Source organism: Haemorhous mexicanus (assembly GCF_027477595.1).
Source record: "Haemorhous mexicanus isolate bHaeMex1 chromosome 3 unlocalized genomic scaffold, bHaeMex1.pri SUPER_3_unloc_3, whole genome shotgun sequence".
Taxonomy (NCBI): Eukaryota; Metazoa; Chordata; class Aves; order Passeriformes; family Fringillidae; genus Haemorhous; species Haemorhous mexicanus.
Genome location: NW_026775977.1, coordinates 126,670 through 152,190, shown reverse-complemented (window position 1 = coordinate 152,190; position 25,521 = coordinate 126,670). Strand labels below are relative to the sequence as shown.

Below are 25,521 nucleotides of genomic sequence, written 5' to 3'. Positions count from 1 at the left end.
TTCCCTGGGAAAGGGAAATGGGATTGGGGAAGGAATTCCCAGAGAATCCCCGGATCCCAAGGAAAGGTCGGAGCACCCTGGGATGGGGAAGGGTCGGGGTTGGGGTTTCAGCTCCTGTCCCACCCAAAGCATTCCCAAATCCCGGAATTTCAGCTCCCGTCCCACCCAAAGCATTCCCAAACTCAGGAATTTCAGGGGAAGGGTCGGGGTTGGGATTTCAGCTCCTGTCCCACCCAAAGCATTCCCAAATCCAGGAATTTCAGCTCCTGTCCCACCCAAAGCATTCCCAAATCCAGGAATTTCAGCTCCTGTCCCACCCAAAGCATTCCCAAATCCCGGAATTTCAGCTCCCGTCCCACCCAAGCCATTCCCAAATCCCGGAATTTCAGGGGAAGGGTCGGGGTTGGGGTTTCAGCTCCCGTCCCACCCAAAGCATTCCCAAATCCCGGAATTTCAGGGGCCAACACGGCCCTGGCTGAGGCAGCGCCCGGAGCTCGGCCGGACTGGGGCCGGGCTGGGGGACAGCGAGGGGACACCGAGGGGACAGCGAGGGGACACCGGGAACGATCCGGGGCTGAGGGCAGCGAGGGGACAGCGAGGGGCTCTGGGGGCTGAGGGCACTGAGGGGACACCGGGGGAGACCCGGAGGGCACCGAGGCTGAGGGCACAGCGGTGACACCGGGGACCTCCCGGGGCTGAGGGCACCGAGGGGACACCGCGAAGGATTCGGGCTGAGGGCACTGAGGGGACACCGGGAACGATCCGGAGCTTAGGGCACTGAGGGGACACCGAGGCTGAAGGCACCGAGGGGACACCGGGAAGGACCCGGGGCTGAGGGCACCGAGAAGGCACCAGGGCTGAGGGCACAGTGGTGGCACCGGGAACGATCCGGAGCTGAGAGGCACCGAGAGGCTGAGGGCACCGAGAGGGCACCGGGGCTGAGGGCACAGTGGTGACGCCGAACTGCTCCCGGGGCTGAGGGCACCGAGAGGGCACCGGGGCTGAGGGCACAGTGGTGGCACCGGGAACGATCCGGGGCTGAGGGCACCGAGAGGGCACCGGGGCTGAGGGCACAGCGGTGGCACCGGGAACGATCCGGGGCTGAGAGGCACCGAGAGGCTGAGGGCACCGAGAGGGCACCGGGGCTGAGGGCACCGAGAGGGCACCGGGGCTGAGGGCACAGTGGTGACGCCGAACTGCTCCCGGGGCTGAGGGCACCGAGAGGGCACCGGGGCTGAGGGCACAGCGGTGGCACCGGGAACGATCCGGGGCTGAGGGCACGGCGGGGTCCCGGAGCTGAGGCCAAGGTGGTGACACCGAGAAGTTCCCGGGGCCGAGCGGTGACACCGCGGAGCTTCCGGAGCCGAGGGCACAGCGGTGGCACCGGCAGGGATCGGGAACCGAGGGCAGAGCGGTGGCACCGGGCAGCGATGCCCGGGCCCGGCCCTCAGCCGCCCCTCAGCGCCGGCCGCCCTCAGCCGCCAATATGGCGCCGCCTTCCCCTTCCGTTCCCCTTCCCCTTCCCGTCCCCGTCCCCGGCCCGGCCGCAGCAGCGGGGCCGCCCCGGGCCCGCAGCGCGGCGCCGGCGGCAGAAGATGGCGGCCCGCGGCTCCGAGGCCTCGGCTGGCGGAGGAGGAGGAGGAAGGGCAGGAGGAGGAGGAGGATCCATCCCCAGCGGAGCTCCGCCGCCACCGCCCCCTTCGTCCTCCATGCCCAGCTCCGCCCCGTCCCGCCGGGAGGAGGGAGGATCGCGGCGAGCCCGAGCCGGAGCCCCGCAGCCGCGCCGCGCCGCCCAGCCGAGGGGCCCCGGCCGGCCCGGGGGGAGCCCCTGAGGGGGAGCCGGGGCCGCCAGCACCGCCCGCCGCCCTCCCCCGGGCGGCTCCCGCAGGCCGCAGCCCCCGGGGCCCGGCCCGGCCGCGGGAGTCGCTGCGGCGCTGCCCGCGGCCTCGGCCCTGGCAGCGGCAGGTGAGTGCGAGCGAGCGAGCGAGCGAACGAGCGGGGCCCCGCGGGCGGAGCCGCGGCCGCGCCGCTTCCCCGCGGCTCCCCCGGCAGCTGTCACCGGGCTGGGCAGGGCAGCGAGGCGGCGGCGAGGCTCCCCGCTCCTTCCCGGCCATGGCGGCCGCCGCCTCCCCCTCTCTCTCTCTCTCTCTTTCCCTCTCCGTCTCCCTCTCCTTCGCTCCGTCCCCTCCCCTCGCTCCGTGCCCGCCCTCCGCCATCGCTCCCCCCTCAGGGACCCCGCGCTCCCTCCTCCCTCAGCCGCCCCCTCAGGGCTCGGCTCGGCGTGGGTTGAAAGTTGATTGCAAAAGTCCCACCGCGCTCCGGCCTCTTCACCTTCTCCTTCCTTCCTTCCTTCCTTGCTCTGCTCGAAATTCCCGACCTCATTCCCGGCTTTTTTTTTTTTTTTTTTTTTAATTTATTTTTAATTTTTTTTTTTTTTTAATTTGGAAAATGGCACCGCCGCCCCCGGCAATGGGGGACGGGCCCTGGGGTGGGGTTGGCAGCGCTTTGTGTGAGGGTGACATTCCCAAAATATCCTCAAATATCCCCAAATATCCACAAAATATCCCCAAATATCCACAAAATATCCTAAAATAACCCCAAAATCTTCAGGATCTCCCAGCTCCAGGTGCCTCTGGAGCAGCATTCCCGATCCAGGTGCATCCAGAGCAGCTCCTTGCAGGGGGCTCGGGGCCCTCCATTTTCAAATATTCCCAATTTATTTCCTCTTTTTTCCATCAATTTTCCCTAATTCCCAAAATTTCCCCATTTTTCTCCCCTCAATATTCCACAATTCCCAGAAATTTCCCCATTTTTCTGCCCCAGTTTTTCCCTCATTCCCAATTTTCCCCTTTTCTAACCCCTCAATTTTCCACAATTCCGATTTTTTCCCTTTTCCTTCCCTAAATTTCCTGAAATTCCCAAATTTTTCCTTTTCCCTTCCCTAAATTTTCCCTGATTCCCAAATTTTCCCTTTTTAACCCCTCATTTTCCCACAGTTCCAAATTTTTCCCCTCAGTTTTCCACAATTCCCAATTTTTTCCTATTTTCTCCCTAAATTTCCCAAAATTCCCCAAATTTTCCCTTTTTTTGCCCCAATTTTTCCCACAATAACCAAACTTTTCCCCTCGATTCTCCAGAATTCCCAAAATTTTCCTTTTTTATTCCCTAAATTTTCCATAAATCCAAATTCCCCCCCCAATTTTCCACAATTCCCAAATTTTTCCTTTTTTTCTTCCCCAAATTTCCCAAAATTCCCCAAATTTTTCCATTTTTGGCCCCAATTTTTCCCGAATTTCCAAATTTTTCCTTTTTTAACCCCTCAGTTTTCCATAATTCCCAATTTTCTATTTTTTCTTCCTTAAATTCCCTGAAATTCCCCAAATTTTTCCTTTTTTTCTTGTTAAATTTCCCACAATTCCCAATTTTCCCCCCAATTTTTCCCCAAATTCCCAAAATTTCCCTTTTTTCTTCCCAAAATTTTCCACAATTCCCCAAAATTTCCCTTAATTCTGATTTTTTTCCCATTTTTCTTCCCAAAATTCACAAATTTTTCCTCTTTTTCCCCCTAAATTTTCCCAAATTCCCCAGATTTTCCCTTTCTTCTTCCCTAAATTTTCCATAATTTTGATTTTCCCCCATTTTTCTTCCAAAAATTCCCAAATTTTCCCCTTTTTTCTTCCCTAAATTTCCTGAAATCCCCAATTTTTCCCTTTTTGGCCCCATTTTTTCCCACAATTCCCAAAATTTTTCCTTTTCCCCCCAAATTTTCCCAAAATTTCCCTTTTTCCTTCCCTAATTTTCCCATAATTTCCATTTTTCCTTTCAAAATTTCCCAAAATTCCCCAAATTTTTCCCTTTTTTCTTCCCAAAATTCCCAAAGTTTTCATTTTCCCCACTAATTTTTCCATAATTCCCAAAATTTTCCATTTTTCTTCCCAAAATTTTCCAAAATTCCCCCAAATTTTCCTTTTTTTCCCTAAATTCCCATAATTCTGATTTTTTCCCATTTTTCTTCCCAAAATTCCCAAAATTTTCCTCTTTTTCCCCCTATAATTTCCCTAATTCCCATTTTTTCCCTTTTTCCTCCCTAAATTTCCTGAAATTCCCAAATTTTCCACCCAAATTTTCCCAAAATTCCCAAAATTTCCTTTTTCCTCCCCTAATTTTTCCATAATTCCCAAATATTTTCCTTTTTTCCTTCTCTAATTCCCAAATTTCACTTTTTTCTCTCCTCCATTCTCCACAATTCCCATTTTTTCCTTTCTAAATTTCCCAAAATTCCCCAAATTTTCCCTTTTTTCCCCCAATTTTTCCCACAATTCCCAAATTTTCCCTTTTTTATTCCCAAAATTTTCCATAAATCCACAATTTTTTCCTAAATTTCCTGAAATTCACAATTTTTTCCTTGTTTCTCCTCTGATTTTTTCCAAAATTCCCAAATGTTTTTCCTGGAAAAAAAGGAGGAAAAATTTGGATTTTTTGGGGGGAAAAGGGAGAAAAAAATTTGGATTTTTTTTTTAAATGGAGAAAATTCTGGGATTCTAATGGAAAAATATTGAAAATATTTGGATTTTGGGGGGAAAATATTGAAAATAGTTTGGTTTTTTGGAGGAAAATGGAGAAAATTTGGGGATTTTTATGGAAAAAATGAGAATATTTCAGGATTTTAATGGAAAATAAAGAAAATATTTGGATTTTTAGGGGAAAATTGAGGAAAAAATTGGATTTTTTTGGGAAAAAATGTGAAAATTCCAGGATTATCATGGGAAAATATTGAAAATATGTGGATTTTTAAATGAAACATGGAGAAGAAATTTGGATTTTTAGGGGAAAAATGAGTAAATTTGGGGATTTTTAGGGAAAAATGAGAATATTTCAGGATTTTCATGGGAAATAAAGAAAATATTTGGGTTTTTAGGGGGAAAATGGAGAAAAAATTTGGATTTTTTGTGGAAAAAAAGGAGGAAAATTGGATTTTTTTAAAAATGGAGCAAATTTCGGGATTAAATGGAAAAATATTGAAAATATTTGGATTTTTAAATGAAAAATGGAGAAAAAAATTTGGATTATTACGGGAAAATGGAGGAAATTTGTGGATTTTTAGGGAAAAAATGAGAATATTTCAGGATTTTAATGGAAAATATTGAAATATTTCAATTTTTAGGGAAAATTTGGAGAAAATTCCCAGATTTTCATGGGAAAATTGAGGAAATCCAGGAAATTTCTGGAATTTTTGGAGCTCTGGGTTTGGAAATTCAGGGAATTTTTTTCTTCCTGGATTTTCTGGAGAAAGTCTGCCCAGAGGAAAAACCCAGGAAAAATCTGGAAAAAATTTGGGATAAATCAGTTGAAAATCTGGGAAAAATTTGGGATAAATTCAGGAAAAATTCAGGAAAAATTAAGGAAAAATTCAGGAAAAATCCGGGAAAAATTCAGGAAAAATTCAGGAAAAATCCAGGAAAAATTCAGGAAAAATCCCGGGAAAATTCATGAAAAATTCAGGAAAAATTCGGGAAAAACTGGGAAAAATTCAGGAAAAATCCAGGAAAAATTCAGGGAAAATCCGGGAAAAATCCAGGAAAAATTCAGGAAAAATGCAGGAAAAATCCCAGAAAAATTCAGGAAAAATCCAAGAAAAATCCGGGGAAAATTCAGGAAAAATCGAGGAAAAATCCAGGAAAAATTCGGGGAAATTCAGGAAAAATCTGGAAAAAATCCAGGAAAAATTCAGGAAAAATCTAGGAAAAATTCAGGAAAAAAACGGGGAAAAATTCAGGAAAAATCCGGGAAAAATTCAGGAAAAATCTGGAAAAAATCCAGGAAAAATGCAGGAAAAATTCAGGAAAAATCCAGGAAAAATTCAGGAAAAATCCGGGAAAAATCCAGGAAAAATTCGGGGAAAATCCAGGAAAAATGCAGGAAAAATTCATGAAAAATCCAGGAAAAATTTAGGAAAAATCCGGAAAAATCCAGGAAAAATTCAGGAATAATTCAGGAAAAATTCGGGGAAATCCGGGAAAAATCCAGGAAAAATCTGGTAAAAATCTGGGAGAAGTTTGGTATAAATCCAGGAAAAAAATGGGATAAATCCCTGAAAAAATCCAAGAATTTACATGGAAAATTTGGGACAAATCCAGGAAAAATTCCATGAAAAATCCATGAAAAATTTGGGATAAATGCCTGAAAAAATTAGGATAAATGCAGGATGAAGCCATGGAAAAAATGAGGAGAAATTCCAGGAAAAATCCACAAAAAATCTGGGATAAATTTGAGATAAGTCCAGGGAAAATTCAGGAAAATTCCATAAAAAATTTGGGATAAACCCAGGAAAAATCCATGAAAAATCTGGGAGAAATTAAAGGAAAATTCAGGATAAATCCAGGATAAAGCCATGAAGAAATGAAGGGAAATCCAGGAAAAACCTGAAAAGAATTTGGGATAAATCCATGAAAAATCCAAGAAATTCAGAGTAAATTTGTGATGAATCCATGAAAAATTTGGAATAATTCCAGGAAAAATCCAGGAAAATTTTGTGAAAAATTCCATGAAAAAATCTGAGAAATCCCAGGAAAAATTCAGGATAAATGCAGGAAAAATCCATGAAAAATTCAGGAAAATTTTGGGATAAATCCCTGAAAAATTCAAGGTGAATTAGGGAAAATCTGGAAAAAAAACACAGGAAAAATTTTGGGAAAAATCCAGGAAAAATCTGGAAAAAATTTGGGATAAATCCATGAAAATTCCAGGAGAAATCCGTGATAAATTTGGGATAAATCCAGGAAAAATTTGGAATAATTCAATGAAAAATTCAGGAAAAATTTGGGAAAAAAAAATCCCTAAAAAATCCAGGAAAAATCCAAGAAATTCCCTGAAAAATTGAGGATAAATGCAGTAAAAATCCATGAAAACTTCAGGGAGAATTTGGGATAAATCCCTAGAAAAATCTGGAATAAATCTGTGAAAAATCCAGGAAAAAATCTGGGGAAAAAATTTGGGAAAAATCCAGGAGAAATCTGGGAAAAATCAATGAAAAATTTGGGATTTTCCCATTCCCAAAATCCCGGAAAAACTTGAAAAAAAAAACCCTCAGAATTCCCAAATTTTCTGCTCTTTCTCCTCTCTCCCGGCTGGAATTTTTTTGGGAATTTTCCCAAATTTCCTGGGATTTTTAGGGCCGAAAATTCCCAATTTTTTATTCCTGGAGGTTTTCTGGAATTCCCCAAATTTTCCCCAGAATTTCCTCAAATTTCCCAGAATTTTCTGGAATTTCCCCAGATTTTTCCTGGAATTTCCTCAAATTTTCCCAGATTTTCCCCAGAATTTCCCAAATTTTTCCTGCAATTTCCTTAAATTCCCCAGAATTTTCCAAGTTTTCCTGGAGTTTCCTCCAATTTTCTGGAATTTTTTGGAATTTCTTCAATTTTCTTGTAATTTCCTGAATTTTTCCCAGGAATTTTCTTAAATTTTCCAGAATTTTCTGGAATTTCCCAAAATTTTCCTGGATTTTCCTCAAATTTTCAGGAATTTCCTGGATTTTTCCCAGAATTTCCTCAAATTTCCCTAGAATTTTCCAAATTTTTCCCAGATTTTCCTCGAGCTTTCCCCAGATTTTTCTGGAATTTTCCCAGAATTTCCTCCAATTTTCTGGAATTTTCCACTGAATTTCCCGATTTTTTTTTCCCCTGGAATTTTTCCTTAAATTTTCCCCAGAATTTCCTGAATTTTCCCCAGAATTTCCTCCAATTTTCTTGGATTTCCTGAAATTTTTTGGAATTTCCTCAATTTTCCCCAGAATTTTCCCAGAATTCCCAGGATTTTCCCAGGAACTTTCTTAGATCTTCCAGAATTGTCAGGAATCTTCCCTGAAATTTCCCAATTTTTCTGGAATTTCCTTAAATTTTCCCAAATTTCCCCAGAATTTAATCATTTTTTCCTTGAATTTCCTCAAATTTTCTGGAATTTCCTGGGGGTTTTCCCAGAATTTCCTTGGATTTTCTGGGATTTTCCAGAATTTTCCCAGAATTCCCAATTTTTTCTTGGAATTTCCTTCAATTTTGTGGATTTTTCCTGGAGCTTTTCCCAAAATTTCCCATTTTCCCCAGATTTTAATGAAATTTTCCTGGAATTTCCTCAATTTTTCCCGGAATTTCCTCCAATTTTCCCCAAAATTTCCTGAATTTTTCCCTGAATTTCCTCCAATTTCCCAGGATTTCCTGGAATTTCCTGGATTTCCCCCAGATTTTTCTCACATTTTCTGGAATTTTTGGAGCTTTTCTCAGAATTTCCCATTTTTTCCCAGATTTTCCTCCAATTTTCTGCGATTTCCTGAATTTTTCCCAGAATTTCCTCAAATATTCCCAGATTTTTCCTGGAATTTCCTCAAATTTCCCCAAATTTCCCAGATTTTTCCTGGAATTTCCTAAAATTTTCCCAAATTTCCCATTTATTGCCGGATTTTCCTCACATTTCCCTGCAGTTTTCCTGGAATTTCCTGGATTTTTTTCCCCAATTCCCAGATTTTTTCCCAGATTTTCCTCATTTTCCCCAGGATTTCCAGGAATTTTCTCAAATTCCCCTGATTTTCCCCAAAATCTCCTCAATTTTTCCTGGAATTTCTTGGATTTTTCCCGGAATTTCTTCAAATTTTCCTGGAATTTCCTCAAATTTTTTGGTTTTTCCCAGAATTTTCCCAAAATTTCCCAAATTTTACCAGATAAATCCATCCCAGGAATTCCCCAAATCCCAAAATTTCTGGAAGAATCCAAAACTTTCTGGGAATTCTTGAAAAAACCCCAAAATTTCCCACCCTGACACAGAAAATAAAAAAAAAATTGGGAATATTGCCCCAAAATTTGGAAAAAATTGAGATTTTTTTTCCCCTCCAAAATTTCTAAAAAATCCCAAAATTTCATGAAAATCAGGAAAAATTCGGGAATTATTAGGATTTTTTTGGGGATCTTGGTGGATTTTAATGGAAATTTTGGAGATTTTTTAGGAATTTTTTTCAGATCTTTTTATTTTTTTAAAATTATTTTGGGGATTTTTAAAATTTCTTTTGTGTTTTTTGGGGATTTTTTTGTATTTTTTTTAGGATTTTTAAAAAAACTTTTTTGCAATTTTAATGGGTCGTTAAAATATTTGTGGATTTTTTGGGGAATTTTTTAGTTATTTTTTTATTCTTAGAGAATTTTTGGGGATTTTTTTAGGACTTTTAAGGGATTTTATTTGGGAATTTTTGGGTTTTTTTTATTTTTTAGGAATTTTATTTTTAAAATTTTTTTGCAATTTTAATGGAATTTTTTTGGAATTTTTGAGGATTTTTTTACGTTTTTTAAATTTTTTTTAGGATTTTGTGGGAGAATTTTTTTAAAATTTTTTTGAGATTTTTTTCTGGAATTTTTGGGGATTTTTTTAGGTTTTTTTTCTTGTAATTTTAGTAGAATTTTTGGAGATATTTGTGGAGGTCTTTGGAGTTTTTTTAGGATTTTTTTTATTTTTAAAGGATTTTTGGGGTTTTTTTTGGCATTTTTTAACATTTTTTAGGATTTTTGGGGGGATTTTTTTGTGATTTTTTTTTAGGATAATTTTTAGGATTTTTGGGGGGATTTAAATTTTTTTTTTTTTTTTTTGAGATATTTTTGGAAATTTTAGGGATTTTTTTTTTTAATTTAAATGAAAATTTTGGAGATATTTGTGGCTATTTTGGGATTTCTTTGGGGTCTCGGTGGGAATTTTTGAGAATTTTGGAATTTTGCTGATTTTTTATGGAGAATTTGGGAGTTTTTAAAAATATTTTTGTATGTTTTGGGGAATAATTGATGGAAAAACCTGAGGAAATTCCATCCTGAAAAAATCCCTTTAATCCCATCCCATAAATTCTCCCAAGATGAATCAATTTAAAATTTAAACAATTTAAATTAAATTTTACTGCATAAAAATCAATTTATTAAAAAAATAATTTAAATTAATTAAAAATTCATTAAAAATTTTTAGGAATTTCCCCCACTTTTACATCCAGCAAAAAAACCCAAATTCCATCAAAAATTCCTGAAAAAATCCCAAAATAATTCAAATTTTTTTTCTGTCTGCAGGATTTGGGACTGGAAATTGCCATGGAATTCCCGAGCTTTTAGGATTTCCCTGGAAAATCCCAAATTTTCCATGAGCCAGCCCTCACCTCCACAATTCCCAGGTGAGTTGGAAACTTTTTCCCGGAATTTTGGGGGAGAAAAAATGTGGGAATTGGCAGCAGCAAAAAATCCTTGGAATTTTCCTCATTTTTCAGGAATTTTCTGAGGATTTTGGGGAATTTTTAAAGATTTTTTGGAGAATTTTTAGAGGATTTTTGGAGAATTTTCCAACAATTTTTGAGGAATTTTCCATGGATTTTTGGAGAATTTTTTTAGGATTTTTGGATAATTTTTTCAGGATATTTGGAGAATTTTCTAGGATTTTGAGAGAATTTTAAAAAGATTTTTGGGGAATTTTTAAAGGATTTTTGGAGAATTTTCCCCATTTTTTGAGAATTTTCCCAGGTTTTTTGGAGAATTTTCCGAGGATGTTTGGAGAATTTTTTAAGGATTTTTTGGGAATTTTTCAAGGATTTTTGGGAACTTTTAAAGGATTTTTGGAGAATTTTCTGAGGTTTTTTGGAGAATTTTCCAGGATTTTTTTGAGAATTTTCTGAGAATTTTTGGGAATTTTTTAAGGATTTTTGGAGAATTTTCAGAGGAGTTTTGGAGAATTTTCAGAGGAGTTTTGGAGAATTTTCTGCGGATTTTTGGTTCCATTGGGTTGGGTTGGGTTCCATTGGCTTCCATTGGGTTGGGTTCAGTTGGGTTCGGTTCCATTGGGTTCCGTTGGGTTGGGTTGGGTTGGGTTGGGTTGTGATTGGTTCCATTGGGTTTGGTTCCATTGGGTTCTGTTGGGTTTGGTTCCATTGGGTTCTGTTGGGTTCTGTTGAGTTTGGTTCCGTTGGGTTCCATTGGGTTTGGTTCCGTTGGGTTCCGTTGGGTTGGGTTTGGATCTGCTGGGTTCAGTTGGGTCTGGTTTGGGGTCGCTTCTGTTGGGTTGGGTTGGGTTCCGTTGGGTTTGGTTCCATTTGGTTTGGTTCTGTTGGGTTGGGTTGTGATTGGTTCCATGGGGTTTGGTTCCGTTGGGTTCCGTTGCGTTCCGTTGGGTTGGGTTTGGTTGGGTTCCATTGGGTTCCGTTGGGTTTGGTTCCGTTGCCTTGGGTTTGGTTCCATTGGGTTTGGCTCCGTTGCCTAGGGTTTGGTTACGTTGGGTTTGGTTCCGTTGGGTTTGGTTCCGTTGGGTTCCATTGGGTTCTGTTGGGTTTGGTTCCGTTGGGTTCTGTTGCGTTCTGTTGGGTTGGGTTTGGTTGGGTTCCATTGGGTTCCGTTGGGTTTGGATCCGTTGGGTTCCGTTGGGTTCAGTTGGGTTCAGTTGGGTTCCGTTGGGTTCCGTTGGGTTTGGTCCCGTTGGGTTCCATTGGGTTCCGTTGGGTTTGGTCCCGTTGGGTTCCATTGGGTTCCGTTGGGTTTGGTCCCGTTGGGTTCCGTTGGGTTCTGTTGGGTTTGGTTCCGTTGGGTTCTCTTGCGTTCCGTTGGGTTGGGTTTGGTTGGGTTCCATTGGGTTCCTTTGGGTTGGGCTCTGTTGGGTTGGGCTGGGATCTGTTGAATTCCATTGGGTTGGGTCCAGTTGGACTTGGTTCCATTGGGTTCTGTGGGGTTGGGTTCAGTTGGACTTGGTTCCATTGGGTTCCTTTGGGTTGGGTTCAGTTGGACTTGGTTCCAGTGGGTTCTGTGGAGTTGGGTTCAGTTGGACTTGGTTCCATTGGGTTCCATTGGGTTGGGTTCAGTTGGACTTGGTTCCATTGGGTTCTGTGGAGTTGGGTTCAGTTGGACTTGGTTCCATTGGGTTCTGTGGGGTTGGGTTCAGTTGGACTTGGTTCCGTTGGGTTCCTTTGGGTTGGGTTCAGTTGGACTTGGTTCCATTGGGTTCCGTGGAGTTGGGTTCAGTTGGACTTGGTTCCATTGGGTTCCGTAGAGTGGGGTTGAGTTGGACTTGGTTCCATTGGGTTCCGTGGAGTTGGGTTCAGTTGGACTTGGTTCCATTGGGTTCTGTGGGGTTGGGTTCAGTTGGACCTGGTTCCATTGGGTTCCGTGGAGTTGGGTTCAGTTGGACTTGGTTCCATTGGGTTCTGTGGAGTTGGGTTCAGTTGGACTTGGTTCCATTGGGTTCCTTTGGGTTGCCTTCAGTTGGACTTGGTTCCATTGGGTTCCTTTGGGTTGGGTTCAGTTGGACTTGGTTCCATTGGGTTCTGTGGAGTTGGGTTCCGTTGGACTTGGTTCCATTGGGTTCCTTTGGGTTGGGTTCAGTTGGACTTGGTTCCATTGGGTTCCGTGGAGTTGGGTTCAGTTGGAATTGGTTCCATTGGGTTTCTTTGGGTTGGATTCCGTTGGACTTGGTTCCATTGGGTTCCTTTGGGTTGGGTTCAGTTGGACTTGGTTCCATTGGGTTCCGTGGAGTTGGGTTCCGTTGGACTTGGTTCCATTGGGTTCCATGGAGTTGGGTTCAGCTGGACTTGGTTCCATTGGGTTCCATTGGGTTGGGTTCAGTTGGACTTGGTTCCATTGGGTTCCATTGGGTTGGGTTCAGTTGGACTTGGTTCCATTGGGTTCCTTTGGGTTCTGTTCAGTTGGACTTGGTTCCATTGGGTTCCATTGGGTTGGGTTCAGTTGGACTTGGTTCCATTGGGTTCCATTGGGTTGGGTTCAGTTGGACTTGGTTCCATTGGCTTCTGTGGAGTTGGGTTCAGTTGGACTTGGTTCCATTGGCTTCTGTGGAGTTGGGTTCAGTTGGACTTGGTTCCATTGGGTTCCTTTGTGTTGGGTTCCATTGGGTTCCATTGGGTTGGGTTCAGTTGGACTTGGTTCCATTGGGTTCCATTGGAGTTGGGTTCAGTTGGACTTGGTTCCATTGGGTTCCGTGGAGTTGGGTTCAGTTGGACTTGGTTCCATTGGGTTCCGTGGAGTTGGGTTCCGTTGGGCTTGGTTCCATTGGGTTCCTTTGGGTTGGGTTCAGTTGGACTTGGTTCCATTGGGTTCTGTGGAGTTGGGTTCAGTTGGACTTGGTTCCATTGGGTTCCATTGGGTTGGGTTCAGTTGGACTTGGTTCCATTGGGTTCCTTTGGGTTGGGTTCAGTTGGACTTGGTTCCATTGGGTTCCTTTGGGTTGGGTTCAGTTGGACTTGGTTCCATTGGGTTCCATTGGAGTTGGGTTCAGTTGGACTTGGTTCCATTGGGTTCTGTGGAGTTGGGTTCAGTTGGACTTGGTTCCATTGGGTTCCGTGGAGTTGGGTTCAGTTGGAATTGGTTCCATTGGGTTCCATTGGGTTGGGTTCAGTTGGACTTGGTTCCATTGGGTTCCGTGGAGTTGGGTTCAGTTGGACTTGGTTCCATTGGGTTCCGTGGAGTTGGGTTCCGTTGGGCTTGGTTCCATTGGGTTCCTTTGGGTTGCCTTCAGTTGGACTTGGTTCCATTGGGTTCTGTGGAGTTGGGTTCAGTTGGACTTGGTTCCATTGGGTTCTGTGGAGTTGGGTTCAGTTGGACTTGGTTCCATTGGGTTCCTTTGGGTTGGGTTCAGTTGGACTTGGTTCCATTGGGTTCCGTGGAGTTGGGTTCAGTTGGACTTGGTTCCATTGGGTTCCTTTGGGTTGCCTTCAGTTGGACTTGGTTCCATTGGGTTCCGTGGAGTTGGGTTCCGTTGGACTTGGTTCCATTGGGTTCCATTGGGTTGGGTTCAGTTGGACTTGGTTCCATTGGGTTCTGTGGGGTTGGGTTCAGTTGGAGTTGGTTCCATTGGGTTCCGTGGAGTTGGGTTCAGTTGGACTTGGTTCCATTGGGTTCCATTGGGTTGGGTTCAGTTGGACTTGGTTCCATTGGGTTCTGTGGAGTTAGGTTCAGTTGGACTTGGTTCCATTGGGTTCCTTTGGGTTGGGTTCAGTTGGACTTGGTTCCATTGGGTTCCGTGGAGTTGGGTTCAGTTGGACTTGGTTCCATTGGGTTCCTTTGGGTTGGGTTCAGTTGGACTTGGTTCCATTGGGTTCCGTGGAGTTGGGTTCAGTTGGACTTGGTTCCATTGGGTTTCTTTGGGTTGGATTCCGTTGGACTTGGTTCCATTGGGTTCCTTTGGGTTGCCTTCAGCTGGACTTGGTTCCATTGGGTTCCGTGGAGTTGGGTTCCGTTGGGCTTGGTTCCATTGGGTTCCATTGGGTTGGGTTCAGTTGGACTTGGTTCCATTGGGTTCCATTGGGTTGGGTTCAGTTGGACTTGGTTCCATTGGGTTCTGTGGAGTTGGGTTCAGTTGGACTTGGTTCCATTGGGTTCCATTGGGTTCCGTTCAGTTGGGTTTGGTTCCATTGGGTTCCATTGGGTTGGGTTCAGTTGGACTTGGTTCCATTGGGTTCCATTGGGTTCTGTTTGGGTGGGTTCCATTGGGTTCCATTGGGTTGGGTTCTGTTGGTTTGAGTTACTTTGGGTTCCTTTGGGTTGGGTTTGGTTCTGTTCGGTTCCATTGGGACCCATTGGGTTCCATTGGGTTGGGTTCTGTTGGGTTGGGCTGGGATCCGTTGCATTCCATTGGGTTGGGTTCAGTTGGACTTGGTTCCATTGGGTTCCATTGGTTTGGGTTCAGTTGGACTTGGTTCCATTGGGTTCCGTGGAACTGGGTTCAGTTGGACTTGGTTCCATTGGGTTCCTTTGGGTTGGGTTCAGTTGGACTTGGTTCCATTGGGTTCTGTGGAGTTGGGTTCAGTTGGACTTGGTTCCGTTGGGTTCCGTGGAGTTGGGTTCAGTTGGACTTGGTTCCATTGGGTTCCATTGGGTTGGGTTCAGTTGGACTTGGTTCCATTGGGTTCCATTGGGTTGGGTTCAGTTGGACTTGGTTCCATTGGGTTCCATTGGATTGGGTTCCGTTGGACTTGGTTCCATTGGGTTCCATTGGGTTGGGTTCAGTTGGACTTGGTTCCATTGGGTTCCATTGGATTGGGTTCCGTTGGACTTGGTTCCATTGGGTTCCATTGGGTTGGGTTCCGTTGGACTTGGTTCCATTGGGTTCTGTGGAGTTGGGTTCAGTTGGACTTGGTTCCATTGGGTTCCATTGGGTTGGGTTCAGTTGGACTTGGTTCCATTGGGTTCGGTGGAGTTGGGTTCAGTTGGACTTGGTTCCATTGGGTTCTGTGGAGTTGGGTTCTCTTGGGTTTGGTTCCATTGGGTTCACTTGGGTTTGGTTTCATTGAATTCCGTTGGGTTGGGGTCGCTTTGGTTGGGTTGGGTTCGGTTCCGTTGAATTGAGTTTCGTTTTGTTGGGTTGGGTTTGATTTGATTCCATTGGGTTCCGTTGGGTTGGGTTCCGTTGGGTTGGGTTCTCTTGGGTTTGATTTGATTTGATTCCATTGGGTTCCGTTGGGTTGGGTTCCGTTGGGTTGGGTTCTCTTGGGTTTGGTTTGATTCCATTGGGTTCCGTTGGGTTGGGTTCTCTTGGGTTTGATTTGATTTGATTCCACTGGGTTCCGTTGGGTTGGGTTCCGTTGGGTTGGGTTCTCTTGGGTTGGGTTTGGTTTGATTCCACTGGGTTCCGTTTGGTTGGGTTCTCCTGGCTTTGATTCCGTTGGGTTTGGTTCTGTTTGGTTGGGTTTGGATCTGATGGGTTCCATGCGGTTGGGTTGGGTTTGCTTCCATTGCACTGGGTTTGGTTCCTTTGGGTTCCGTTGGGTTCCGTCAGGCTGGGTTTGTTTCCGTTGGGTTCCGTTTGGTTCCATCAGGCTGGGTTTGGTTCTGTTGGGTTGGGTTGGGTTCCGTTTGGTTCCATCAGGCTGGGTTTGGTTCCGTTGGGTTCCGTTTGGTTCCATCAGGCTGGGTTTGGTTCCGTTGGGTTCCGTTGGGTTGTGTTCCGTTGGGTTGGTTCTGTTGGGTTGGTTCTGTTGGGCTGGGTCTGTTGGGTTGGGTTGGTTTCAGTTTCATTTGGTTCCCTTTGGTTCTTTTGGGTTCTGTTGGGTTGGGTTGGGTTCAGGTCCACTGGGCTGGGGTTGATTTCACTGGGTTTGGTTCTGTTGGCTTGGCTTTGGTTGGGTTGGGATCCGTTGGGTTGGGTTGGGTTGGCTTTGGTTGGGTTGGGATCTGTTGGGTTGGGTTGGCTTTGGTTGGGTTGGGATCCCTTGGGTTGGGTTGGGATCCCTTGGGTTGGGTTGGCTTTGGTTGGGTTGGGATCCCTTGGGTTGGGTTGGGTTGGCTTTGGTTGGGTTGGGATCCGTTGGGTTGGGTTGGGTTTCGTTGGGTTGGGATCCGTTGGGTTGGGATCCCTTGGGTTGGGTTGGGATCCCTTGGGTTGGGTTGGGATCCCTTGGGTTGGGTTGGGATCCCTTGGGTTGAGTTGGATTCCGTTGGGTTGGGATCCCTTGGGTTGGGTTGGGATCTGTTGGGTTGAGTTGGGTTCCGTTGGGTTCTGTTGGGCCGGGCTCTGTTCGGTGCCTCCCCCGTTGTTCCCTTGGTGCCGGTTCCTGGCACTGCGGCTCTTCCCTTGGGCCATCCCGGGAATGGGAATGGGAATGGGAACGAGAACGGGAATGGGAATGGGAACAGCAATGGGAAGGGGAATGGAAACGGGAAGGGGAACGGGAATGGGAACGGGAATGGGAACGGGAACGGGAATGGGAACGGGAACGGGAATGGGAGCAGGAGCGGGAACGGGAATTGGAACGGGAAGGGGAACAGGAATGGGAATGGGAACAGGAATGGGAATGGGAACAGGAATGGGAATGGGAATGGCAATGGGAACGGGAATGGGAAGGGGAATGGCAACGGGAACGGGAATGGGAATGGGAAAGGGAAGGGGAATGGCAACGGGAACGGCTCGGTGCTGGGAATGGGAATGAGAACGGGAAGGGGAATGGGAATGGGAATGAGAACGGTTCCGTAACAGGAATGGGAATGGGAACATTTCCATGCTGGGAATGGGAATGAGAATGGCTCCGTGCTGGGAATGGGAACGGGAACGGCTCTGTGCCAGGAGCAGGAATGGGAATGGGAATGGGAATGGGAGCGGGAATGGGAGCGGGAATGGGAACAGGAACAGGAATGGGAATGGGAACAGGAATGGGAATGGGAACAGGAATGGGAATGGGAACAGGAATGGGAATGGGAACAGGAATGGGAATGGGAACAGGAATGGCTCGGTGCTGGGAATGGGAACGGAAACAGGAACGGGAATGGCTCTGTGCTGGGAACGGGAATGGGAACAGCTCCGTGCTGGGAATGGGAACGGGAACGGGAACAGCTTGATGCTGGGAACAGGAACAGGAACGTGAACAGGAACGGGAACGGGAACAGGAACGGCTCCGTGCTGGGAATGGGAATGGCTCCGTAACAGGAATGGGAATGGGAACGGCTCCGTGCTGGGAACGGGAATGGGAACGGGAACTGGAATGGGAATGGGAACAACTCCGTGCTGGGAATGGGAACAGGAATGGGAACGGGGATGGGAATGGGAACAACTCCGTGCTGGGAATGGGAATGGGAACGGGAACGGGAACAGGAATGGGAACGGCTCCGTGCTGGGAATGGGAACGGCTCCTTGCTGGGATTTTTCGTCCTGCCCAATTCCACGGAAAAGGCGGAGATGGAAAATCCCTGGAGTGGCTCTGGAGCTGTGCCGGGAGAGCCGGGAGAGAGCGGCCACCGGGAGCAGGGGAGGGTCCTGGGAATCCCAAATCCCCGGGAATCCCAAATCCTTGGGAATCCCAAATCCTCGGGAATTCCAAATCCCCGGGAATTCCAAATCCTCGGGAATCCAAAATCCCCTGGAATCCCAAATCCTCGGGAATTCCAAATCCCTGGGAATCCCAAATCCCTGGGAATTCTGGCAATCCTAAATCCTTGAGAATATCAGGAATCCCAAATCCTTGGGAATCCAAAATCGTTGGGAATTGCAAGAATGCAAAATCCCTGGGAGTATTTGGAATCCCAAATCCCTGAGAACTCAGGGAATTGGGAATTGAAAATACCTTGGGAATCCCCGGAATCCCAAACCCCTGGGAATCCCAGGAATCCCAAACCCTTGGGAATTCCCTCCTAGGTCCTCCTGGAAATGCAGGAATTCCGAGGGAATCCCTTTCCCGCCGTTTTTCCCCCCAGGTGCTCCGTAGGCTCCACCATGAGCGGCCTCGGCGACGGCGGCGCCGACCCGGCGGGAACCGAGTGCCGGAAACGCCGCGGGTCCCCCGGAGAGCCCGCCCAGAGGTGCCGGATTGGGGGGGAAATCGGGGGGAATTTGGGGAAAAAATGGGGGGGAAATTTGGGGAAAAATCGGGGGGAAATTTGGGGAAAAATCAGGGGAAAATCGGGAAAAAATCAGGGAAAATTCAGGGGACGTTTGGGGAAAAATCGGGGGAAAATTTGGGGAAAAATTGGGAAAAAGCCAGGGAAAACTTGGGGAAAATTTGGGGAAAAATCGTGGGAAATTCAGGGAAAAATTGGGAAAAAAGTCGGGGGAAATTTGGGGAAAAATTGGGAAAAATCAGGGACAATTTGGGGAAAATTGGCAAAAATTTGGGAAAAAATTGGGGGAAATTTGGGGGAAGTTTGGGGGAAAATCAGGAAAAATTTGGGAAAAGATCGGGGGGAATTCGGAAAAAGTTTGGGGGAAGTAAGGGAAAAATTGGGAAAAAATCTGGGAAAATTGGGGAAAATTAAAGGAAATTTGGGGAAAATTCGGGGGAAATTTGGGGAAAATCGGGGAAAAAGTGGCGGAAAAATTTGGAAAAATTCAGGGGGAAATTGGGAAAAATTGGGGGAGATTCAGGGAAAATTCGAGGGTAATTTGGGGAAATTCAGGAGATGTTTGGGAAAAAATTGGGGAAAATTTGGGGAAAATTCAGGGGAAATTTGGGGGAAATTTAGAAAAAATAGGGGGAAATTGCGGAAAATTCAGGGGAAATCAGGGGAAATTCAGGGGAAAATTCAGGAAAAATTTGGGAAAAAATCGGGGGAAATTAGGGGAAAATTGGAAAAAATTTGGTGAAAATTTGGGGAAAATTCAAGGGAAAATTGGGGAAAATTTGGGGTACAGTCAGGGAGAATTCGGGGAAAGTTGGGAAAAAATCGGGGGAAATTTGGGAAAAAATTGGAGAAAATTCAGGGGAAATTTGAGGAAAATTCAGGGGAAATTTGGGGAAAATTGGGGGAATTTTGGGGCAAATTTGGGAAAAAAATCAGGGGAAATTTGGGGAAAATTTGGGAAAAACTTGGGGGAAATTCAGAAGAAAATTGGGAAAAAATTGAGGAAAACTCAGGGGAAAGTCGGGAAAAACGTGAGAGAAATTCAGGGAAAATTCAAGAAGAAATTGGGAAAAAAATCAAGATGAATTGGGGGGAAAATTGGGGGAAGAGTGGGGGGAAAAGTGGGGAAAAAATCAGGAAAAATTGGGAAAAAATGGGGTAAAACTGGGGAAAGCTCAGGAAAAATTGGGAATGATTGGAAAAAAGGGAAAATGTGAGGGAAAAATGGGAAAAAAGTAGGAAAAATGAGGAAAAATTGGGGAAAAGTGGGGGGAAAAAGTGGGGAAAATTAGGGGAAAAATCTAGGAGAAAATAGAGAAAAGGGGGGGAAGTTGGGAAAAAATCAGGAAAAAATCCAAAGAGATTGTGGAAAAAAGCAGGAAAAATTTGGGGAAAATTTAGGAAAAAAGTGGGAAAAATAGGAAAAAAACTGGGGAAAAATCAAGAAAAATTGGAAAAAATGGGGAAGGAACTGGGGAAAAGATGCTGGAAAATGGTGAAGAAATGGAATAAAAGCAGGGGAAAAAATGGGGAGAAATCAGGAAAAAAAAGCAGAAAAATGGGGAAAAACTGGGGAAAGCTCAGGAAAAATTTGCGATTATTGGAAAAAAGGGAAAATGTGAGGGGAAAAATGGGGAAAAACTAGGAAAAATGAGGAAAAATTGGGGAAAAAGTGGGGGAAAATAGGGAAAAATGGGGGAAAAATTGTGAAAAAATGGGGGAAAATGGGAAAAAAGTGGGGAAAATTGGGGGAAAAACTGGGAAAAACTCAGGAAAACTTGGGAATATTCTGGAATATTTGGGGAAAGGAGGTGAAAGTGGATTTATTTTGTCTTGGTAAAAGGAGAAGCGGGAGCAGGAGCAGCGCTACCTGGCCGAGCTGGCCGAGCTGCTCTGAATGGGGGAAAAAGGCTAAAAATTGGGAAAAATCAGGGAAAAATGGGGAAAAATGGGGAAAAAAGTCAGGAAAAATGGGGAAAATTGGGGAAAAAGTGGGGAAAAAATAGGGAAAAATGGGGAAAAAATGGTGAAAAAATGGTGAAAAATCAGGAAAAAAGTGTGGAAAATTAGGGGGAAAATGGGGAAAACTGAGAAAAACTTTGGAATATTCTGGAATATTTGGGGAAAGGAGGTGAAAGTGGATTTATTTTGTCTTGGTAGAAGGAGAAGCGGGAGCAGGAGCAGCGCTACCTGGCCGAGCTGGCCGAGCTGCTCTGAATGGGGGAAAAATGCTAAAAATTGGGAAAAATCAGGGAAAAATGGGGAAAAAGTCAGGAAAAAGTAGGGAAAAATTGGGGAAAAAATGGTGAAAAAATAGGGAAAAATAGGGAAAAATTTTTGAAAAAATCAGGAAAAATGGGAAAAAAGTGGGGAAAATTAGGGGGAAAATGGGGAAAAAGTCAAGAAAAAGTAGGGAAAAATTGGGGGAAAAAATGGTGAAAAAAATAGGGAAAAATAGGGAAAAATTTTTGAAAAAATCAGGAAAAATGGCAAAAAAGTGGGGAAAATTAGGGGAAAAATGGGGGAAAAGTCAAGAAAAAGTAGGGAAAAATTGGGGGAAAAATTAGTGAAAAATGGGGGAAAAATGGGGAAAAATTTTTTAAAAAATCAGGAAAAATGGGGAAAAAAGTGGGGAAAATTAGGGGGAAATTGGGGAAAACTCAGGAAAACTTGGGAATATTCTGGAATATTTGGGGAAAGGAGGTGAAAGTGGATTTTTTTTGTCTTGGCAGCGCGGAGAAGCGGCGGCGGGAGCAGGAGCAGCGCTACCTGGCCGAGCTGGCCGAGCTGCTCTGCATGGGGGAAAAATGCTAAAAATTGGGAAAAACTGGGGGAAAAATTGGGGAAAAAGTCAGGAAAAAGTAGGGAAAAATTGGGGGAAAAAATGGTGAAAAAAATAGGGAAAAATAGGGAAAATCTTTTGAAAAAATCAGGAAAAATGGGAAAAAAGTGGGGAAAATTGGGGGAAAAATGGGGAAAACTCAGGAAAAGTTGGGAATATTCTGGAATATTTGGGGAAGGAGGTGAAAGTGGATTTTTTTTTGTCTTGGCAGCGCGGAGAAGCGGCGGCGGGAGCAGGAGCAGCGCTACCTGGCCGAGCTGGCCGAGCTGCTCTGCATGGGGGAAAAAGGCTAAAAATTGGGAAAAACTGGGAAAAATTCAGGAAAAAATTAGGAAAAATTGGGGAAAAAGTCAGGAAAAAGTAGGGAAAAATTGGGGGGAAATGGTGAAAAAATGGGGAAAATTCAGGAAAAAAGTGGGGAAAATTGGGGGAAAAACTGGGGAAAACTCAGAAAAACTTGGGAATATTCTGGAATATTTGGAGAAGAAGGTGAAAGTGGATTTTTTTTGTCTTGGCAGCGCAGAGAAGCGGCGGCGGGAGCAGGAGCAGCGCTACCTGGCCGAGCTGGCCGAGCTGCTCTGCATGGGGGAAAAATGCTAAAAATTGGGAAAAATCAGGGAAAATTGGGGAAAAAGTCAGGAAAAAGTAGGGAAAAATTGGGGAAAAAATGGTGAAAAATTAGGGGAAAATGGGGAAAAATGGTGAAAAAATGGGGAAAAAATCAGGAAAAAGGTGGGGAAAATTGGGGGAAAAATGGGGAAAACTCAGGAAAAGTTGGGAATATTCTGGAATATTTGGGGAAGGAGGTGAAAGTGGATTTTTTTTGTCTTGGCAGCGCGGAGAAGCGGCGGCGGGAGCAGGAGCAGCGCTACCTGGCCGAGCTGGCCGAGCTGCTCTCGGCCAACCTGGGCGAGCTCGACTCGCTCGGGGCCAAGCCCGAGCAGGGGCAGATCCTGAAAAAAACCGTGGACCAGATCCAGCAGATCAAACGCCTGGAGCAGGGTGGGGAAGATATGGGGAAATGTGGGGGGAATATGGGGGGAATTCGGGAAAAAATCGATGAAAATTTGGGGGAAAATTGGAAAAAATTCGGGAAAAAATGGATGAAAATTTGGGGAAAATTGGGGAAAAATGGGGAAAAAATGGATGAAGATTTGGGGGAAAATTGGAGAAAATTGGGGAAAAAATGGATGAAAATTTGGTGGAAATTGGGGAAAATAAGGGGAAAATTGGGATAAATACAGGGAAATTTTGGAGAAAATTTGGAGAAAATTGGGGAAAATACAGGAAAAAATGGAGGAAAATATGTGGGAAATTTGGGGGGGAATTAGGGAAAAACTGGGGAAAATACGAGGGAAAATTGGGGAAAATTTGGGGAAATACAGGGAAATTTTGGGAGAAATTTGGGGAAAATACAGGGAAAAATTGGGAGAAATTTGGGGAAAATACAGGGAAAAGTTGGGGAAAATTGGGGGAAAAATGGATGAAAATTTGGAGGAAAATTGGAGAAAATTTGGGGGAAAATTGGGGAAAATAGGAGAAAATTGGGGGAAATACGGGGGAAAATTGGGGAAAAAATGGATGAAGATTTGGGGGAAAATTGGGGAAAAAATGGGATAAATAGAGGGAAATTTTGGAGAAAATTTGGGGAAAATTGGGGGAAAATTGGGGAAAATACAGGAAAAAATTGAGGAAAATATGGGGGAAATATGAGTGAAATTTGGGGGAATTTTTGGGGAAATACAGGGAAAAATTGATGAAGATTTGGGGGAAATTTGGGGAAATTTTGAGGAAAAACTGGGAAAATTGGGGGATATTTAGGAAGAATACAGGGAAAATACAGGGAAAAGTTGGGGAAAATTCAGGAAAAAATGGATGGAGATTTGGGGGAAAACTGGGGGAAAATTAGGGAAAATTTGGGGGAAATTTAGGGAAAAATTGGGGGGAAATTGGGGAAAATTTAGGGAAAAATTGGGGATAATTTGGGGGAAAATTGGGGATAATATGGGGAAAAATTGGGGAAAGTTTGGGAAAAAATGGATGAAGATTTGGGGGAAATTGGGGAAATGCTGGGGAAAATTGGGGAAAATTTGGGGAAATACGGGGGAAAAATGGGGAAAAAATGGATGAAGATTTGGGGGAAAATTGGGGAAATTTGGGGAAAAATCGGGGGCAAATTGGGGAAAAGTTGAAAAAAGTCAGGGAAAATTTGGGGTAAAATTGGGGAAAAATCGGGGGAAATACGGGGGAAATTTGGGGAAAATACAGGGAAAAGTTGGAGAAAAATTCAAGAAAAAATGGATGAAAATTTGGGGGAAAATTGGGGAAAATTTGGGGGAAATTTTGGGAAAATACAGGAGAAAATTTGGGGAAAATAAAGGGAAAAATTGGGGAAAAACAGGAAGAATTCAGGGGGAAATAGGGAAAAATTTGTGGAAAAATCAGGGAGAATTCAGGGGAAAATTGGGAAAAATTCAGGGAAAATTCATGGAAGAATTGAGGAGGAATTCAGGGGAAAATTGGGAAAAATTTGGGGGAAAATCCGGTGAAATGGGGGAAATTTAGGAAAAAATCAGAGGAAAATTTGGGAAAAATTCAGGGAAAATTCATGGAAGAATTGAGGAGGAATTCAGGGGAAAATTGGGAAAAATCAGGACAAATGGGGGAAATTTAGGAAAAAATCGGGGGAAAATTTGGGGAAATTCAGGGAAAATTCATGGAAGAATTGAGGAGGAATTCAGGGGAAAATTGGGAAAAATTTGCAGGAAAATCAGGACAAATTGAGGAAGTTTAGGAAAATTTGGGGGAAATTCAGGGAAAATTCATGGAAAAAATTGGGGAGAAATTCAGGGGAAAATTGGGAAAAATTTGAGGGGGAAATCAGGACAAATGGGGGAAATTTAGGAAAAAATTGGGGGAAAATTTGGGGAAAATTCAGGGAAAATTCATGGAAAAATTGGGGAGAAATTCAGGGGAAATTGGGAAAAATCAGGACAAATGGGGGAAATTTAGGAAAAAAATCAGGAGAAAATTTGGGAAAAAATCAGGGAAAAATTCATGGAAGTATTGAGGAGAAATTTGGGGAAAATTTGGGGAAAATTGGCCAAAAATTTTTGGAAATCCAGATTTCAACTGCAGGATTTTTTTTTTCCCCACACCAATTTAGGTTTGAAAAATTGGAAATTTCAATTTTTGGTTTTTTTTTTTTTCCCAGAAAAAACGACGGATGACGACGTGCAGAAGTCGGACATCTCCTCGAGCAGCCAGGGCGTCATCGAGAAGGAGTCGCTGGGGCCGCTCCTGCTCGAGGTGGGGCCGCGGAATTCCCGGAAAAATCCGGGATGGGACGGGGAAAACGGGAATGAAAACAAATCCGGGGCTTTGGGGAGGTTTAATCTCGGGTTTTAGGGGGGGAGTGTTGGGATTTGGGGCTTTAATCCCAGGTTTTTAGGGGATTTTAGGGTTTTAATCCTGGGTTTTATGGGGTTTGGGGGCTTTAATCCCGGGTTTTATGGGGTTTTAATCCCAGGTTTTTATGGGATTTTAGGGTTTTAATCCTGGGTTTTTATGGGATTTTAGGGTTTTAATCCTAGGGTTTTATGGGGTTTGGGGCTTAAATCCTGAGTTTTATGAAGTTTTAATCCCAGGTTTTTATGGGATTTTAGGGCTTTAATCCCAGGTTTTATGTGGTTTTCTGGGTTTTAATCCCGGGTTTTATGTGGTTTTATGGGGTTTTAATCCCAGGTTTTTATGGGGTTTTAGGGCTATAATCCCAGGTTTTCTGGTTTTTAATCCCAGAATTTTATGTGGTTTTAATCCCAGGTTTTTAAGGGGATTTATGGGGTTTTAATCCCTGGTGTTTATGGGGTTTTAATCCCAGGTTTTTATGGGGTTTGGGGGCTTTAATCCTGGGTTTTATGGAGTTTTAATCCCAGGTTTTTATGGGGTTTGGGGGCTTTAATCCCAGGCTTTATGTGGTTTTAGGGCTTTAATCCCAGGCTTTATGTGGTTTTATGGGTTTTAATCCCGGGTTTTTTTTGGGTTTTAATCCCAGGTTTTTATGGGGTTTTAATCCTGGGTTTTTATGGGGTTTTAGGGCTATAATGTCAGGTTTTATGGTTTTTAATCCCAGAATTTTATGTGGCTTTAATCCCTGGTTTTTATGGGGTTTTAATCCCAGGTTTTTATGGGGTTTGGGAGCTTTAATCCCAGGCTTTATGGGGTTTTAATCCCAGGTTTTTATGGGGTTTTAATCCCAGGTTTTTATGGGATTTTAGGGTTTTAATCCTGGGTTTTATGGGGTTTGGGGGCTTAAATCCCGGGTTTTATGGAGTTTTAATC

At 44.3% G+C, this 25,521-nt stretch overlaps 1 protein-coding gene across 4 annotated transcripts in view; it reads left to right on the top strand.

Annotated features, from left to right (window-relative positions):
* The first annotated feature begins 1,759 nt into the window (after positions 1-1,759).
* NCOA1 (nuclear receptor coactivator 1) overlaps positions 1,760-25,521 on the top strand; it is an 83,380-nt gene continuing 59,618 nt past the window's right edge. For 3 of the 4 annotated variants that reach the window (XM_059837283.1, XM_059837284.1, XM_059837285.1), the window contains exons 1-5: positions 1,761-1,965; positions 10,092-10,192; positions 18,195-18,299; positions 22,016-22,182; positions 24,395-24,489. In XM_059837283.1, the coding sequence (XP_059693266.1) occupies positions 18,214-18,299; positions 22,016-22,182; positions 24,395-24,489 (348 nt within the window). In that variant the 5' untranslated portion in view covers positions 1,761-1,965; positions 10,092-10,192; positions 18,195-18,213. Of the gene's footprint in view, positions 1,966-10,091; positions 10,193-18,194; positions 18,300-22,015; positions 22,183-24,394; positions 24,490-25,521 lie in introns of all 4 variants that reach the window. The other variant, XM_059837286.1, reaches the window with a different exon arrangement.